The sequence below is a fragment of the Phoca vitulina genome, unplaced genomic scaffold, assembly GCF_004348235.1.
Source record: "Phoca vitulina isolate PV1807 unplaced genomic scaffold, GSC_HSeal_1.0 scaffold39, whole genome shotgun sequence".
Classification (NCBI taxonomy): domain Eukaryota; kingdom Metazoa; phylum Chordata; class Mammalia; order Carnivora; family Phocidae; genus Phoca; species Phoca vitulina.
This window is the reverse complement of record NW_022589742.1, coordinates 9,855,556-9,870,584: the sequence shown is the minus strand read 5'-3', so window position 1 is coordinate 9,870,584 and position 15,029 is coordinate 9,855,556. Positions and strand designations below refer to the sequence as shown.

At 41.4% G+C, this 15,029-nt stretch overlaps 1 protein-coding gene across 1 annotated transcript in view; it reads left to right on the top strand.

Annotated features, from left to right (window-relative positions):
• Positions 1-15,029, top strand: part of LOC116647199 (transmembrane 9 superfamily member 2-like) — a 73,532-nt gene that overhangs the window by 55,532 nt on the left and 2,971 nt on the right. The window contains exons 13-16 of the mRNA XM_032428382.1: positions 73-232; positions 1,143-1,291; positions 3,124-3,235; positions 5,675-5,846. Coding sequence (XP_032284273.1) covers positions 73-232; positions 1,143-1,291; positions 3,124-3,235; positions 5,675-5,846 — 593 coding nt within the window. The remainder of the gene's footprint in view (positions 1-72; positions 233-1,142; positions 1,292-3,123; positions 3,236-5,674; positions 5,847-15,029) is intronic.

The following is a 15,029-nucleotide window of genomic DNA, read 5'->3' as shown; positions in this document are numbered from 1 at the left end:
ATTCACATCAAGTATGATTATAACATTTTCCTGAAAGCATATTGTTTCCTGATGATGTTTTTTTCTCCCTAGTGTCGTCTTTGTCGACCTTTTCTTTATGAACCTGATTCTTTGGGTGGAAGGGTCATCGGCTGCAATCTCCTTTGGCACCCTGATAGGTATCCTTGCGATGTGGTTTGGAATTTCAGTACCATTAACATTTTTGGGTGCATACTTTGGAAGCAAGAAAAAGGTAAATTTGTAAAATACTGCTGTTGGCCATTGACTAATGTCTGAAATAATACCTCAATGTGTATATTACTATATATGGAATGCGAAATGTACCATTGGCAAAAACTACAAAGGATAATCATTTTGGAATAAAAGATTTAAAAAAATTTTTAAAAATGAAACACAGTAATACTTCAAAAGACACTATTTAATGTACTTCCCACTTTATAGGTTGTTTATATTTCTGTCTATCTCTGTTAGATGAAATTAAAGGGACATATTGTCAAAAGGGGCACCCACACCCCAGTGTTTATAGCACAACGTCCACAATAGCCAACATATGGAAAGAGCCCAAATGCCCATCAGCAGATGAATGGATAAAGATGTCATATGAACTACATATATATATATATATATATATATATATATATATATATATATACACTTTTTATATTGATGACAAATTTAACTGATAATATTTGGAGGTGTTAGATGAAATGAAATGTATTCATAAATTGATTCTGCCTATTTGTTTTTAAAATTTTTTAATTTATTTTTTCTGAGAGAGCAAGAGAGAGCACGAGTGGGGTTGGGGGGATACTGAGCAGGGAATCCGATGCGGGGCTCGATCCTAAGACCCAGGGATCATGACCTGAGCTGAAGGCAGATGCTTAAGTGACTGAGCCACCCAGGTGCCCCAATGTTGCCTATTTCTTTTCACTTTTTAAAATGCAGCTTCTAAAAGCTTTAAAACTGCATATGTGGCTTGGATTATATTTCTATCACACAGTGGTCTAGGCTCTGCCCACATGACTGCTCTTGGAAGTGTTCCATGTCATGTTCCGATTCAGGATTCTGTGTTGTGATTATATGTATATAAATTCACTTCAATTTCATTCATTCTGATTTTCACTTGATTTCTTTTCGAGCAGTTTAAGTGTCCAGTTCACACAAACCAGATTCCCCGTCATATTCCTCAGCAGAATTTCTTCACCAGACCACTTTTTGGCATCATAATCGGTGGCATGTTACCTTTTGGCTGTATTTTTATTCAACTCTTTTTCATTCTGAACAGTATCTGGTGAGTATTGGATCTTCATAATCTCAAAAAAATCTTAATTGTTGATCAATTAATTTTCCTGTATTTCATGGAGGTTAAATTCTGGTATGGTAAAACTTCATTTGAACCCCCCCCCCCCCAACGCTTTTTAATCCAGGAAATGGCAATCTGACCCCAGGGGAATTTCCTAGGGAACTTTGACTTAATTCACAAGTTTTTCAAGACACTTTTTGATGGAAATTTCTATGCAGGTTTCCTTTTTAAAAAGTAATAACCTCTTTTTAAGCCTTTCCAGATGACTTAGAAAGTTGGCTCACACTGTACTTCTCTGAGCCTTTGCAGGGGGTGGGGCAGGGGTGTCCCTTGGAAGGAGGCGCCTAAAGATGGGAAGAGGCAGCCCTGATGTATCTCTCTTTTCTGTACTGACCTTCCATGCAAGATTTCAGAGTTCCTCTGCTAAAAATACTTTGAAGACCACTGACTCTGGGTCTTCATCTGTCCTGAGCTGTAAGTAATGTTTTTCTGCTCTCCTGTCTGTCAGCTGTTAGCTTTGTTGTCAGCATGCCTGCTCCTTACAGCGTTCCTCTTTCTATTTGTTACTTTGAAACTGTCGTGATTTAAGAATTCTGATATGTAAAGTAAGAACCCGTGCTCTCTGATGCAAGTTCGACAGCTTCAGCTTCTCCAAGTCCCTTTTTTTTCTTAATTCCTGATTCTTGACTGCATTCTCGTTTCAGGGGCGGGTCGAGTGGAGTGGTGCTGCAGAGGGAGTTTTGGAGATGGGGCAAAGTCCCCATAAAATCCAAGGCAGTAGCCAGCTGTGTGTGTTTAGAATGCTTTTGTCCCAAAGCAGTCTTTCAGACACAGCTTTCAAGTCCTCAAAAGTTAGGCTTAATCATGCACATTAATTGCTCACCTTTTAAACAGCATTGTGCCAAATTTGTTTAAAAGATAAGCAATAAAATTTGTTACCTTGTCAGCAACTAAATATTTAACCTGCTGCAAAATAGATTATAGTAACCGCATTTTCCGGATGTTTTTGATGGGAAAATAATTTTCAAGTGAAAACTAGAAGAGTCTTCAGACAAGTTTTATTTCAGTGAAACAGAGTGTGCTTGCTGTATGCAACTTTGTATATGTTCATTATCTACAGATGATTTTCCCCAAGCCCCGTCACTCGCCCTTGTGCCCAGGGATACATTCTGCAGGAGATTTTAAAATGGGGTATCGATTGGTTCCTCAGTTTCTTTTCTTTAGGAGGCTTTTAAAATTGCTCATCCCAATTTAGTCGGCTCGGCTCTGTAATAATGAAAGAAATGACTTTGTTCCTCCAAAGTCTGGCAGAAATGTAATCCACACACAGAGCTTTAAGAAGATGCACGTCTGAAAGTATATTTGATAGAATTTTGTGTGCTGTGCTATCAAGACCTATTGGGGGGAGGCTGCCTGTCAATAGAGCTTCAAAGGCAAAGCAGTATTTGATTCTGTGGTTTTGTGTTATATAACGTAGTTGCTGGCATTTTTGCACTTACAACCTTCCGTTGCTAAAAAGAAAGCACGGTTTAAAATGTGCATAAAGAAAATGACAGAGATACTGATGGGTCTCAACTGAATACTGAATGACGTGAGCAGAGAATTATGGGTAAGTAGCCACACAGATACGACCTGGACAAGATCAGGCAGAACTCTGAAGCCGCACAGGTCAGGGAGTATCTTTTGGATACTGGATGGATAGATAAAGGTTTGGAATGAGTTGCTAAGGTTTGAGAAGCGTGGTCGTCTCTTGTATGGATTTGGATTGGGCTTTCTGTGTACTGTGAAGTTAATTTTAAAGCTGTCATTTTTATTTTCAGGTCTCATCAGATGTACTTCATGTTTGGCTTCCTTTTCTTGGTCTTTATAATTCTCCTGATTACCTGTTCAGAAGCTACAGTTTTGCTGTGTTATTTCCATTTGTGCGCTGAGGTAAAGACCTAAGAAACGAATGTATCTTGTGCTTCCAAAACTCGTGTTATTGGAATTAGAAGCCTGTGTTGAGAAAGGAGTTGAAACAACTGTTAACTGCATGGTTTCTAGAATGTGGGATCAGTTTTATATTGTGTTTTCCTGATGACACATTTTGATTTTGATGCAGCTATCAAGTTCATGTGACTTTGATGGAAAATTTAAACAGAAAGCAATTTCTCTCTGGCTAGTTACTATAATTGCTGCATAATATTCAGTTAACATAGAAAAATATAGGGAACTGATTTGATATTTGGACATATAAAAGATCTGGTGCAATGTAGCTTTTTTTTTTTTTAACAATTAAAATTTTCTCCGCTTAGGCCAGCATTGTGTTTTATGGGTTTGAGATTGCTGCTAAAGGCCCTTTCTCTTATTTTCATTTCATGCCTTTTGGTTACCATGGACATAAATAGTTCTTTTACCCCACTCCACCCCCATTTTTTTTTCTGATGTCATTCTGGATAATTAAGGTGGTAGTGAACATTATTTTCGTAAATCCCGTACATCCTTCTTGTTTTGGTAGTTAAATGTCACTCTCTAAAGGTGACAATAGAGAGTTTAGGGAATGGTTATCATATACATGATGTCTGAGAGCATTTTCATAGGCATATGATGTGTATATTTCTATTTCTTAGATGGGGTGCCTGGGTGGCTCAGTCAGTTAAGCATCTGACTCTTGATCTCAGCTCAGGTCTTGATATCAGGGTCATGAGTTCAAGCCCCACTGGAGCCTAGTTAAAAAAAAAAAAGAAATGTTTTGGAGGCTCCCAAGACCACCCACATATTTGGCAGCTTACTGGAAGGACTTATGGGACTCAGCATAAAGATGTATGCATGGCTAGGGCCTATTATAGCCAAAGGATACATAACAGAATCAGCAAGGGGAGAAGACACAGGTGGAGTCTGGAGAAATCTACATACAGTCTTCCTATGCTTTCTCTTTTCCACGAGAGGATACATCAATTGTGCTCCTTTCTCCAGCAGTAAAAAATATAGTAATAGATGTGCGATGTTTGTGCCCAGGGAAGCCCATTAGAGACTCTGCATCCAAGGTCTTCATTAGGAGATAGTCACATAGGCACCCTCTGCCTAGCAACTACAAAAATTCCAGACTCCCAAAAGGAAAGCAAGTGCTCATCATAAATCACATTGTTTGTACAGTCTAGGTATAGCAAACCAGTCTTATCAGTCAGGGAATGATTAAATGCCAAATTCCCAGATGTAAGCCAAGGGCCAACCTTGCAAGCAGACCCTTCTAAAGATAGTAACTTCAGACCTGCTATGTTAACTCTTTTCTGTACTGTAGGTCTCCTTGACCCTCGACCACAGTGCCTTTACAGTAAAATTTTTTTTCTGTCTTTTTAAAAAATTTTTTAAAAAATTTTTATTTATTTGAGAGAGAGAGAGAGAGAGAGCATGAGCAGGGGGCAGAGGGAGAAACAGACTCCCTGCTGAGCAGGGAGCCTGATGTGGGGCTCGATCCCAGGACCCTGGGATCATGACCTGAGCTGAAGGCAGATGCTTAACCAACTGAGCCACCCAGGCGCCCCATCTTTTTTTTTTTTTTTTTTTTTTTTTTTTAAGTAGGCTCCACTGCCCAGTGTGGGGCTTGAATTCAACCTTGAGATCAAGAATCGCATGCTCTCCCCACTGAGCCAGCCAGGTGCCCCTACAGTAAAATTAACATCATCAGGAGCCCGTAGAATACGCAGAACTTGCGTATTGACCTCAGTCATGCCTCCCTGGGTCCCAAATTCAGCTGGGTAAAACAAATCGCATTCGCCATAAAGCTCTATCTGAAGTTTCTATACTAATCTTTTCCTACCTAGCCTGAGGCAGCTCTGGCCAGTAAATTGAAGCTGACCAGAAAACCTTCTAAGGCTGAGGCAGCGTCCCAATAGAAAGGATGCTCCTGATAGAAAGGATGCGTGCATTACAAGTGCAGACCCTGAGGGCACACATGGTCTCCCTGGAAACAAAGAGTTTATACATGTTAAGGCACTCCAAGCAGACGTACATTAGTCAGACAGTGTATACCACATTGAATTTCTTTTTTAAAAAAGATTTTTAAAAATTAATTTATTTGACAGAGAGAGACACAGCGAGAGAGGGAACACAAGCAGGGGGAGTGGGAGAGGGAGAAGCAGGATTCCCGCTGAGCAGGGAGCCGGATGCGGGGGGCTCGATCCCAGGACCCTGGGATCATGACCTGAGCTGAAGGCAGGCACTTCACCAACTGAGCCACCCAGGCGCCCCCCACATTGAATTTCTTATAAAACTTCCTCTTTTATTTCTTTTACTGCATAATCTAATGAAGCCTATTTTAGGACAATAATTCCTAACCCATTTATAGTTAGATTTCACCTAAAAAGTTGTTTTTGCTATTTCTTTTTGCAGGATTATCATTGGTGGTGGAGAGCCTTTTTTACCAGCAGTTTTACAGCTGTTTACCTTTTCATATATGCAGTTCATTACTTCTTTGCCAAACTTCAAATCGCGGGCATTGCAAGCAGCATTTTGTACTTTGGGTACACAATGGTCATGGTCTTGATTTTCTTCCTTTTCACAGGTAACCACAGAATTACTTCATGCATTTTAGACTCTGAAGAGACTTGGAGATAGCCATAATGTAATAAGCATCAATTAACAATTAATGGAAGGAATAGGGAACAAAGTCATCATGTTCATTTTTATGCTTTGGGGATAAAAGATTGCAAAGCCTGGGGAACTGGAGGGACCTTATGTACTTAGCTTCAAGGTTGTCCCTTGTGAGTGTTTTTAAACAGTAGGGATGTGTTCCAAAGCACAGAAAGGGTTATGTGTAATCACCTTTGAATAGCCTCCAAGCATAAACATTAACTGGCTTGAATAACTTTTAAATTAGCAAAAATAGATTAAGTAAATGTGTAGTCATATAAGCAATTAGATGCGAGGGACAAGATGTAGACTTCTCAGGATTATTCATTTGGGGTTGTTACTTGGGTTCAAGATGTGATGGCAACTCTTGTTTAGATTAATGCTTAAAGCCATAAAGGTGGCAAAATGGAGTGGTTTATAAAATGATCCAGTTAGAGAAATAAGGAAGTTGGAGAGCTTGGAACCCTTTTCAGGACGAGTGAGGCAGCTTTCCATTCTATCTGCTTCACTTTTTTTTTTTTTTTAAGATTTTATTTTTAAGTAATCTCTACACCCAATGTGGAGCTTGAACTCACAACCCTGAGATCAAGAGTCCTATGCTCCACCAACCGAGCCAGCCAGGCGCCCCTCTACCTGCCTCACTTTTAAGTTCTGGTTTTCGCTCAAGTCACATGACTTATCTACATCACTTGGGCAAATTTCAAGTATTCTCTGATTTTAACTCTCAGGTTCAATAGATACGTAAAAATCAACTATGGAAATTTGTCAGAAATCAAAGCCTTAAGACAAGTGTCTTGTCTTGGTGTCTCCTTACCTGAGAAACCAAGGCATCTTGGTGGGTCTCCTTGTTTAATATTGTATTACCTATAAACTGCCAGTCTTAACTCCTCAGTACACAGAAGACTATGCTGGACTCCTCACATCTCTCAGCCACCAGACGTTCTATTTAAAACTGAAGGCCTGAGAATGTCTCACCATCCTAGTCTAACCAGGCTTTTCATGTGTTTTGTGGTTTTTCTAACTTCGTATTTAAAATATGCATACAGAGAAGTGCACACAACATACACCATACACCTACAGCTCAATGAGTTATCGCAAAGTGAACCCACTTTTGTAACTATTGCTGGTGTCAATGAACAGTACATGATCAGTGCCCTGGAAGCCACTTCTCTCCACTCACCTTCCCCAAAGGCAGCCACTCCCCTGACACCTAGCATCATGGATTAACTTGGCCTGTTTTTTTTTTTTTAAAGATTTTATTTATTTATTCATGAGAGACAGAGAGAGAGAGACAGAGGCAGAGGGAGAAACAGGCTTCCTGCAGAGCAGGGAGCCCGATGCGGGACTCGATCCCAGGACCCTGGGATCATGACCTGAGCCGAAGGCAGACGCTTAACCAACTGAGCCACCCAGGCGCCCCAAACTTGGCCTGTTTTTGAATTGTGCATAAATGGAATCCTACAGGATGTCCTCTTTTACGTCTGCTTTCTTTTCCTTGGTATTGTTGGTGAGGTTCCTCCACGTTGCTGTATGTAGACCTTATCTACACCCCTCATGTCTTTTGTTTTGGATTTCTCCCCCAGTGACTGACTGGCTTTTATATTTGGGTGATGTGCAGTTGGATGTGTCTCACACAGTAATCTCAGGCTTCTGTTTTCTTCAATACCTAGCACTTTGACTCAGGTTGCTTTTTTCTGAGAGTCTTGTATGACAACAGCTTCTTTCAGAAGGTAGATGGAATGCTGAATGGTCACATTGCTGATAGAAATCTTCTCCCATTGGTTGGCTCCACCACTTGTCGTCTCTTCTGTCACACTCCACTGAATACTGACTTTTTTTTTTAATACTAGGATTGTTTTCTTTTTTAAAGATTTTATTTATTTATTTATTTGAGAGAGAGCAAGAGTGAGAGCGCACAAGCAGCAGGGGAGCAGCAGAGGGAGAGAAGCAGGCCCTGGTGAGCAAGGAGCCCGATGTGGGGCTCGATCCCAGGACCCCGAGATCATGACCCGAGTCGAAGGCAGACACTTAGCCAACTGAGCCACCCAGGTGCTCCTGAATACTGACTCTTAAATCTTTTTTTTTTTTTTTTAAGATTTTATTTATTTATTCGACAGAGAGACACAGCAAGAGAGGGAACACAAGCAGGGGGAGTGGGAGAGAGAGAAGCAGGCTTCCCACGGAGCAGGGAGCCCGATGTGGGGCTCGATCCCAGGACCCTGGGATCATGACCTGAGCTGAAGGCAGACACTTAACGACTGAGCCACCCAGGCGCCCCTCCTGAATACTGACTCTTGAAGGTTCCCAGTGATCCCTTGCCAGATCTAATGGCCTTTCCCTAGCCTTCACCCTCCTTGGCTTCTGCAGCTGACTACTCAGCACCTATTCTGTGAAACTCTCTCAATGTAATTTGCATCATTCTCCTTGTACCTCCCTTCCTCTTCCTGTCACCTACCTCTAGCCTTTATACAAGGTTCAGTCTTTAGCATTTCAGGCCCCTCTTTGTACCCTCCCCGTTTCAGAGCTCATCCAGTCCCATGGCTTCATCTACCTCCTCAATGCTGACAGCTCCTAAGTCTATGCAGTTAGATTCTGAACATTTGCCTGTCCCATTGGCACTGCCAACTCAACACGCCAACTCCAGTGAGTGTAGTGCTTCCTTTCCCAAGACTGACTCATTTTAATTTCTTTCCATCTTTGATGTGTTTATTTATTTTAGAGAGACCTAGTATGGAGGGAAGGGGCAGAGGGGGAGGGAGAGGGAGAAGCAGACGCCCCACTGAGTGCAGAGCCCAATTTTGGGGGGTGGGGACTTGATCCCACAACCCCAAGATCATGACCTGAGCCAAAATCAAGAGTCGGACACTCAACCGACTGAGCCACCCAGGCATCCCATGAAGTGTTTTTGGCATCTGTTTTCTAGAACTGTTCTTTAAGAAGCCCTGTCTGCTTATAGACCCTTAAATGGCATCTCTTTACATTTCATCATCATATATTTTTTTCCTGTTGAATTACTTTTATTTTTTCATCATCATTATATTTTGAGGTTCACAGCAGGAAGTGAGGCTTATTGCTTATGGTCATGTTGTTTCACTTTTGAGGAAGACATCCTTAATTAAATCATTAGTCTTGAGAATATGGATGTACACAAAAGTACAGTTATTAATTGCTGATTACTCTTTCTTGCTGTAGACAAATGCTTCTGAGAGGGTTTTTTTTTTTAAATGGCAACTTGAAAATTAGCAATATCCACTCATGTTAAAAATGCCGAGGAGTTTCACACTCATTTAGAATAATTATGCATTCATCCAAAGCTCTTCCTTGTGGTCACCACATTGTCTTTGGTATTTGGATTCATCTGTGTCATCGCAGCAGAAGGATAAGACTTCACAGTTGTCATCTTTCAATATTGAGTATTGTGACTGTAGGGAAGACTATTTATATACTAAGTATATTTCCATGTTGCTACAAATCCTTTATTTTTATTTATTTTTTTAAAAATTTAGTCTCTACACCCAACATGGGGCTCAAACTCACGACCCCGAGATCAAGAGTCACACGCCCTTCCGACTGAGCCAGCCAGGTGCCCCAACTATGAATCCTTTATATTTATCATTTGTAAGGCTGCTTAATCTATTGAGCAGATTATTTAACCATTTCTTGCCTATCGAACTTTTTTCTGTTTTGAATTATTTCCTTAAGACAGTCTGTGAAATGGGATAGCAGGGTCAAAAAGCATGAATATTTTTATGATTCTTTATGCTTTTCTGCCATTAGCACAGTGTATTGGTTTCCCCACAACCTTGGCTGGCACCGAGTATTATTTTTGAACAAACCAACAAAACAAAACCCCAAAAGTGGTTTTCTTTTTTGTTAACACAGTATGTCTAAAATGGCATCCCATTGTTTTCTTCTTCTCATTTTTTGAGCCAAAGGAAGTGATGTGCATTGTGGCTGGTGTTCCTCTACCCAATTTTTAGTTGGTGGCACACTTACAGATGTGTAAACAACATGTCGACTTAGGATTCAAGGGACAGGGAGAGGGAAGATAAGCCACAATATACCAACAATATCACCAGAGGGTACCAGGATGGAAACCTTGTATTGTATAGACTAAGATAAATAAATTTCAGTTAAGTGTGGGTGACTTGCCCCAAATCTTAACTGGTTTTAAAAAACTAGTTTATCAGCTGGTTAAGCTAGTTAAAAAAGAAACTAAGTCTGTGCATTACCAACTAGGCTATGCTGTCTTCCAATTTGATTGTTTTCCTCCGATTTCTAATGGATGCTCATTGATGGTTCACTTATGGATACTTGGTCTCCATTGATGGTTCGCTTATGGATACTTGGAGGATAGTTAGTGATTTTTATTTGCATCAAGTTTTGTTTTAGATATCAACAAATGAATTAAAGTCTTTTTTTAAATTTTATTTTTAAGTAATCTCTACTTGAACTTACAACCCCAAGATCAAGAGTCAGGCTGTGCTGACTGAACCAGCCAGGTGCCCCAAATGAGTTAAAGTCTTAAGAAAATGAATTGAAATAATGTAGTTTTGTAGATTTTGATAGGAAGGATATAAAATCACAATAACCAATTAAGATCTAACACTTAGGATTCCTTCTCTAAAAGTCTAAAGTGCTATGTTGTATTATAATAATGGCATTTATAGCCTAATGTAAACCTTGAAATCTTTTATGTGATGATGTATATTTTAAGCAAGCAATGAAAAATGTTTGCATTTAGCCAAGGTCTATTATTTAGCCACAGTCTATTATTCTAGAGCAATGTTTCTCAGCCGGGGTGAATTTGCTCCCTAGGGAACATTTAGCAATATGTGGACACGTTTTTAATTGTCATGACTGGAAGGGTGCTAGAGACATCTAGTGGGTAGAGGCCAGGAATTCTGCTGACCACCCTACTGTGTGCAGAACAGCCCTCTACAAAATAGAATTATCTGGCCCAAAACATCAGTAGTACCACTGTTATGAAACCCTGGTCTAGAGTGAACTATTTTCAAACCTTACTTTTCCTTAGGAGTTAATGCTATTTTCAAAATACAGTTTTGATTGTCTCAAAAATCAAGATTATGTTTAGAATCTGAGACTCTGAATCACCAGTCACTGTGTGGTGATTGAAGCCAGTTTGGTACCAGGAGCTTTTAAGACCCAGAAGAAGTATTAGCCAAGTGCCAAGTGCTTTACTGGTGGCTTTCTCACTAAGTGTCTGTGCTTTGAATATATTTTTATTCATTAAAAGAACCTAATGAAGCTCAATATGTTTTGAGAATGTCTACTGTGTAATATTTTATCACTAAATTAAAGTGAAGAATCCATGTTCTCACACAGTGTAAGATGAAATACATTGAAGGAAAAGGCCAATTACCTCAACGCACAAATGTTAGCCGTAGTGGGCCTTTCGTGTTTTGCTATACCGACTTGTCTCTGCCTTATTAAAAATTTCAGTTCTCAGGCACCTGGCTGGCTCAGTCGGTTAAGCGTCTGCCTTCGGCTCAGGTCATGATCCCAGGGTCCTGGGATCAAACCCAAGCCCCACATTGGGCTCCCCGCTCAGAGGGAAGCCTGCTTCTCCCTCTCCCTCTGCCTGCCGCTCCCCCTGCTTGTGCGCTCTCTCTCTCTGGCAAATAAATAAATAAATAAATAAATAAATAAATAATCTAAAAAAATAGTTCTAAAGGGTAAAAGATCAAAAAGGGATAAAGATATATTAATGCTAATTGTTAACCAACCAAGAAATATTTATTAAGCTTCTATGGGCTTGGCAATGTGTTAAGAGGGAATATGGAAACATAGATCTAATACTATCTGGTTTTTGTTGAGTTGACTATGTGCCAACTATTTGCATGTATTTATCTCACTTACTTTTCACCTAATTGTCTAATTAGCATGAGATGTTAAGTCATATTACTCCCATTGTATGGATGAGGAAACTGAGATTAAGTGACTTGTTTGAGGTCACTCAGCTAGTAAGTGTTGGAGCTCTGATTCAGTCGAACCCAGGTTGGTCTGACTCCAAAGCTCATTCTCTTAACTACAACTCTCCATGTCCTCCTCAAGAGAGAGGCACTTTCCTTGAGCTGAGGCCAAGCCAACAACCAGAGAATGCCTGTGGAATCTCCTCCGTGGTCCTCTGTTTGATCAGGTGGACTGCTCTGAATTGGGAGAGCTAAGATTGGCGCATCTAAGAGCACAATATCGCCCTCGGGAATAAGATGATGGAAACAATATCTCAGTCTTTCCCATACCCTTTTGACCCTTCTTTCAGAAAATGGAGGCACATTCTTCCAGTTTTTCCTCATTACTTCTTCAAGCCCCGCTCATTTTGGTTTCAATTTACACTTATGGATCCACATGCCAGGTGCTGTAGGAATGAGCAGGACAGAGTCCTCTTTCTTCTTGAGGGTATGGAAAACTGGGGCTCCCATTGTTTTTCCCAGTGCAACTAGCTACACACCTACTCTAACTCTGGGTCCTCCAGTAGCCAGTGTTCTTCTAGTTTTGAGTAGCCTGCTAAAACTTTTCAGAGGAAGGGAAGCCTTGCTTTCCCCGGCGGGAAGCAGAACCTGCATTCTCTGGCATATTCTTGTACTGTGTGGTTTACCCTCTCTAGCATCTCATACCTGAATTGGTTTCTACTCCCGACACGCCAGGCTTTTCCTGTCCAACTGCTGCTCATTCTCTGCGGTCTTTCTGCACAAAGCAGTTCGTGGTCACCTCAGCCCGTATTGATCTCCCTATCCTAGAACAAAGACTTGGCTTTGAGTCCCAGCTGAATCGCTTATTGGCTGGGTGTTGTAAGGCAAGTCAACAGACTCTCTGAGCCCCTCTTTCCTTATAGAATGGGGAGAATCCTAGTACTTAGCTCAGAGACTTCGACTCAATCTGATCGCACGTGTAAGCACTTAACCCAGAGCCAGGCATAGAAATTTTTAGTAAACAACAGATATCGTCCTCATCATTATTATCATCATCGTTGTTGTTGTCACGAAATAGAAATTTGGTCATCTTATGCTCTGGCTTATGTATCGTCACTGGCCCCCCCACCCCTGCCTGCTTAATCAAATCCCAACTTCTTAGCATTCACTCCCTGGCTCTCACCTACTTTTGCAGTCTTTTCTCCTATGTGCTTTCTTTGATATTCCCTTAATTCTATTTTTTCTTTTAATATTTTAAAGAATATTTTCAGTTTCTTTATTTTTAAGTAATCTCTATGCTCAACATAGGGCTTGAACTCATGACCCCGAGATCAAGAGTCATGTGCTCTTCCAACTGAGCCAGCCAGACACCTGATGTTTCCTTAATTCTTCGGTCATACACCCTTAATGTCCCAATCCTTCTGCCATGGTTCTCACTGTTTCTTACAACTGTCAGGGTTTAATTGTTCCAGGCCTTTATGGGTACTTTTCGCTCTGTCTGGAATACCTGTCTCCCATCCTCAAATACCTCAGAGTCCAACTTTAGAGGACCTTCTCTGTGATGCCCTCTCCAAATTCTTGCCATTCATTCAAGAAGTATATATTGAATACCTACTGTGTGTCAGGCACTAGCCCTAGAGGCCGGGGCTTTGGCAGTGAACAAACCTTCATATGAAGGGATAAAGGTTTCTATCCTCAGGGAGCTTACATTGCTATGCAGTTTATCCAGACAGTTCAGTTTAAACTTTGTCATCTGCCTACAACGTGCTCAACACCATGCTAAGCACTGGGGGTACAAAACTGAGTAAGCCTTAACCCCTAGCCTCACAGCTATAGTCTGGAGAGAGAAGGCCTCTAAACAGATCATTCTGGGGCGCCTGGGTGGCTCAGTCAGTTAAGCGTCTGCCTTCGGCTCAGGTCACCATCTCAGGGTCCTGGGATCGAGCCTCATGTCGGGCTCCCTGCTCAGCAGGGAGCCTGCTTCTCCCTCTGCCTCTCCCCCTGCCATGCTCTCTCTCTCTCAAATAGATAAGTAAAATCTTTTTTTTTTTAAAGATTGTATTTATTTATTTGAGAGAGAATGAGAGAGAGAGCATGAGAGGGGGGAGGGCCAGAGGGAGAAGCAGACTCCCTGCTGAGCAGGGAGCCCGATGTGGGGCTTGATCCCGGGACTCTAGGATCATGACCTGAGTGGAAGGCAGTCGCTTAACCAACTGAGCCACCCAGGTGCCCTAGATAAGTAGAATCTTAAAAAAAATAAACAGATCATTCCACGCATTGTGGCAAGGAGCCTAAAAATGAAGCTCAGGGTTTTGTGAAAGCAGTGAACAGGGGCGCCAGGCCCCGGCATGGGGAGGGTGAAGGAGGTCAGAAAAAGCTATGCTGGAGAAAGTGATAGAACTTCCTTGAGGGAAGACTGAGTCTTACAGTTTGAAGGTGGAATTGACAGGATGAGCAAGGCATGGTATGGGGAGATCTGTAGGTAATTTGGGGCTGCTGGAGTTTGAAATTTTAAGGCACGGAGTGACAGGAACAAGTCCTAAAGGAGGAGGCTGGGGCCCCGTCCTGGAGGGCCTTATGAGCCGACACCAATGTGGGCGTGCATCGCATTCATTTGTGGAAATGATTGAAAACCAATACAGCGGATGCCCAGGGCCCATCCCAAAGCCCTGAATCAGAATCCTTGCTGATGTTTATTTTTAACAGCTTAAAAGGTTTCTGATACACTCAGGGGTTTGAGTGCTTTTGCCATGGGGAGCTATTAAAGGTTTGCAAGTAGAGGCATGACGATATAATTTGTGCTTTGGAAATCTCACAGTCACTCTGACCAAGTGCAGGATGGATTAGAGAGAGAGACTGGAGGTAGAGGTGAGCCGAGAGTTTTCTAGATGAGAGATGAAGAGAATGTGATGTCTTTGTCAGTGGAGATGTGTAGGATAGCCATCACCTGAGATCATTCCCTACAAGAGCCCTGTTCTGTCCTCCTCATTACCCACCCAGCAAGGGCCAGGCCCAGAGAAAGTGCTTCATGAATACTGAATCAAATATGGCCGAAGGGAGTCAAGGCCCCCAAGACTCTTTTCTCCAAACAAGCTTTCTCTTTGTTCCTTTGTGTAATGGCTTTCATTCCAACTTTAAGAAAACCTTTTGCCTGCATGTCTTACTGGTGCAAATTCTGAGAT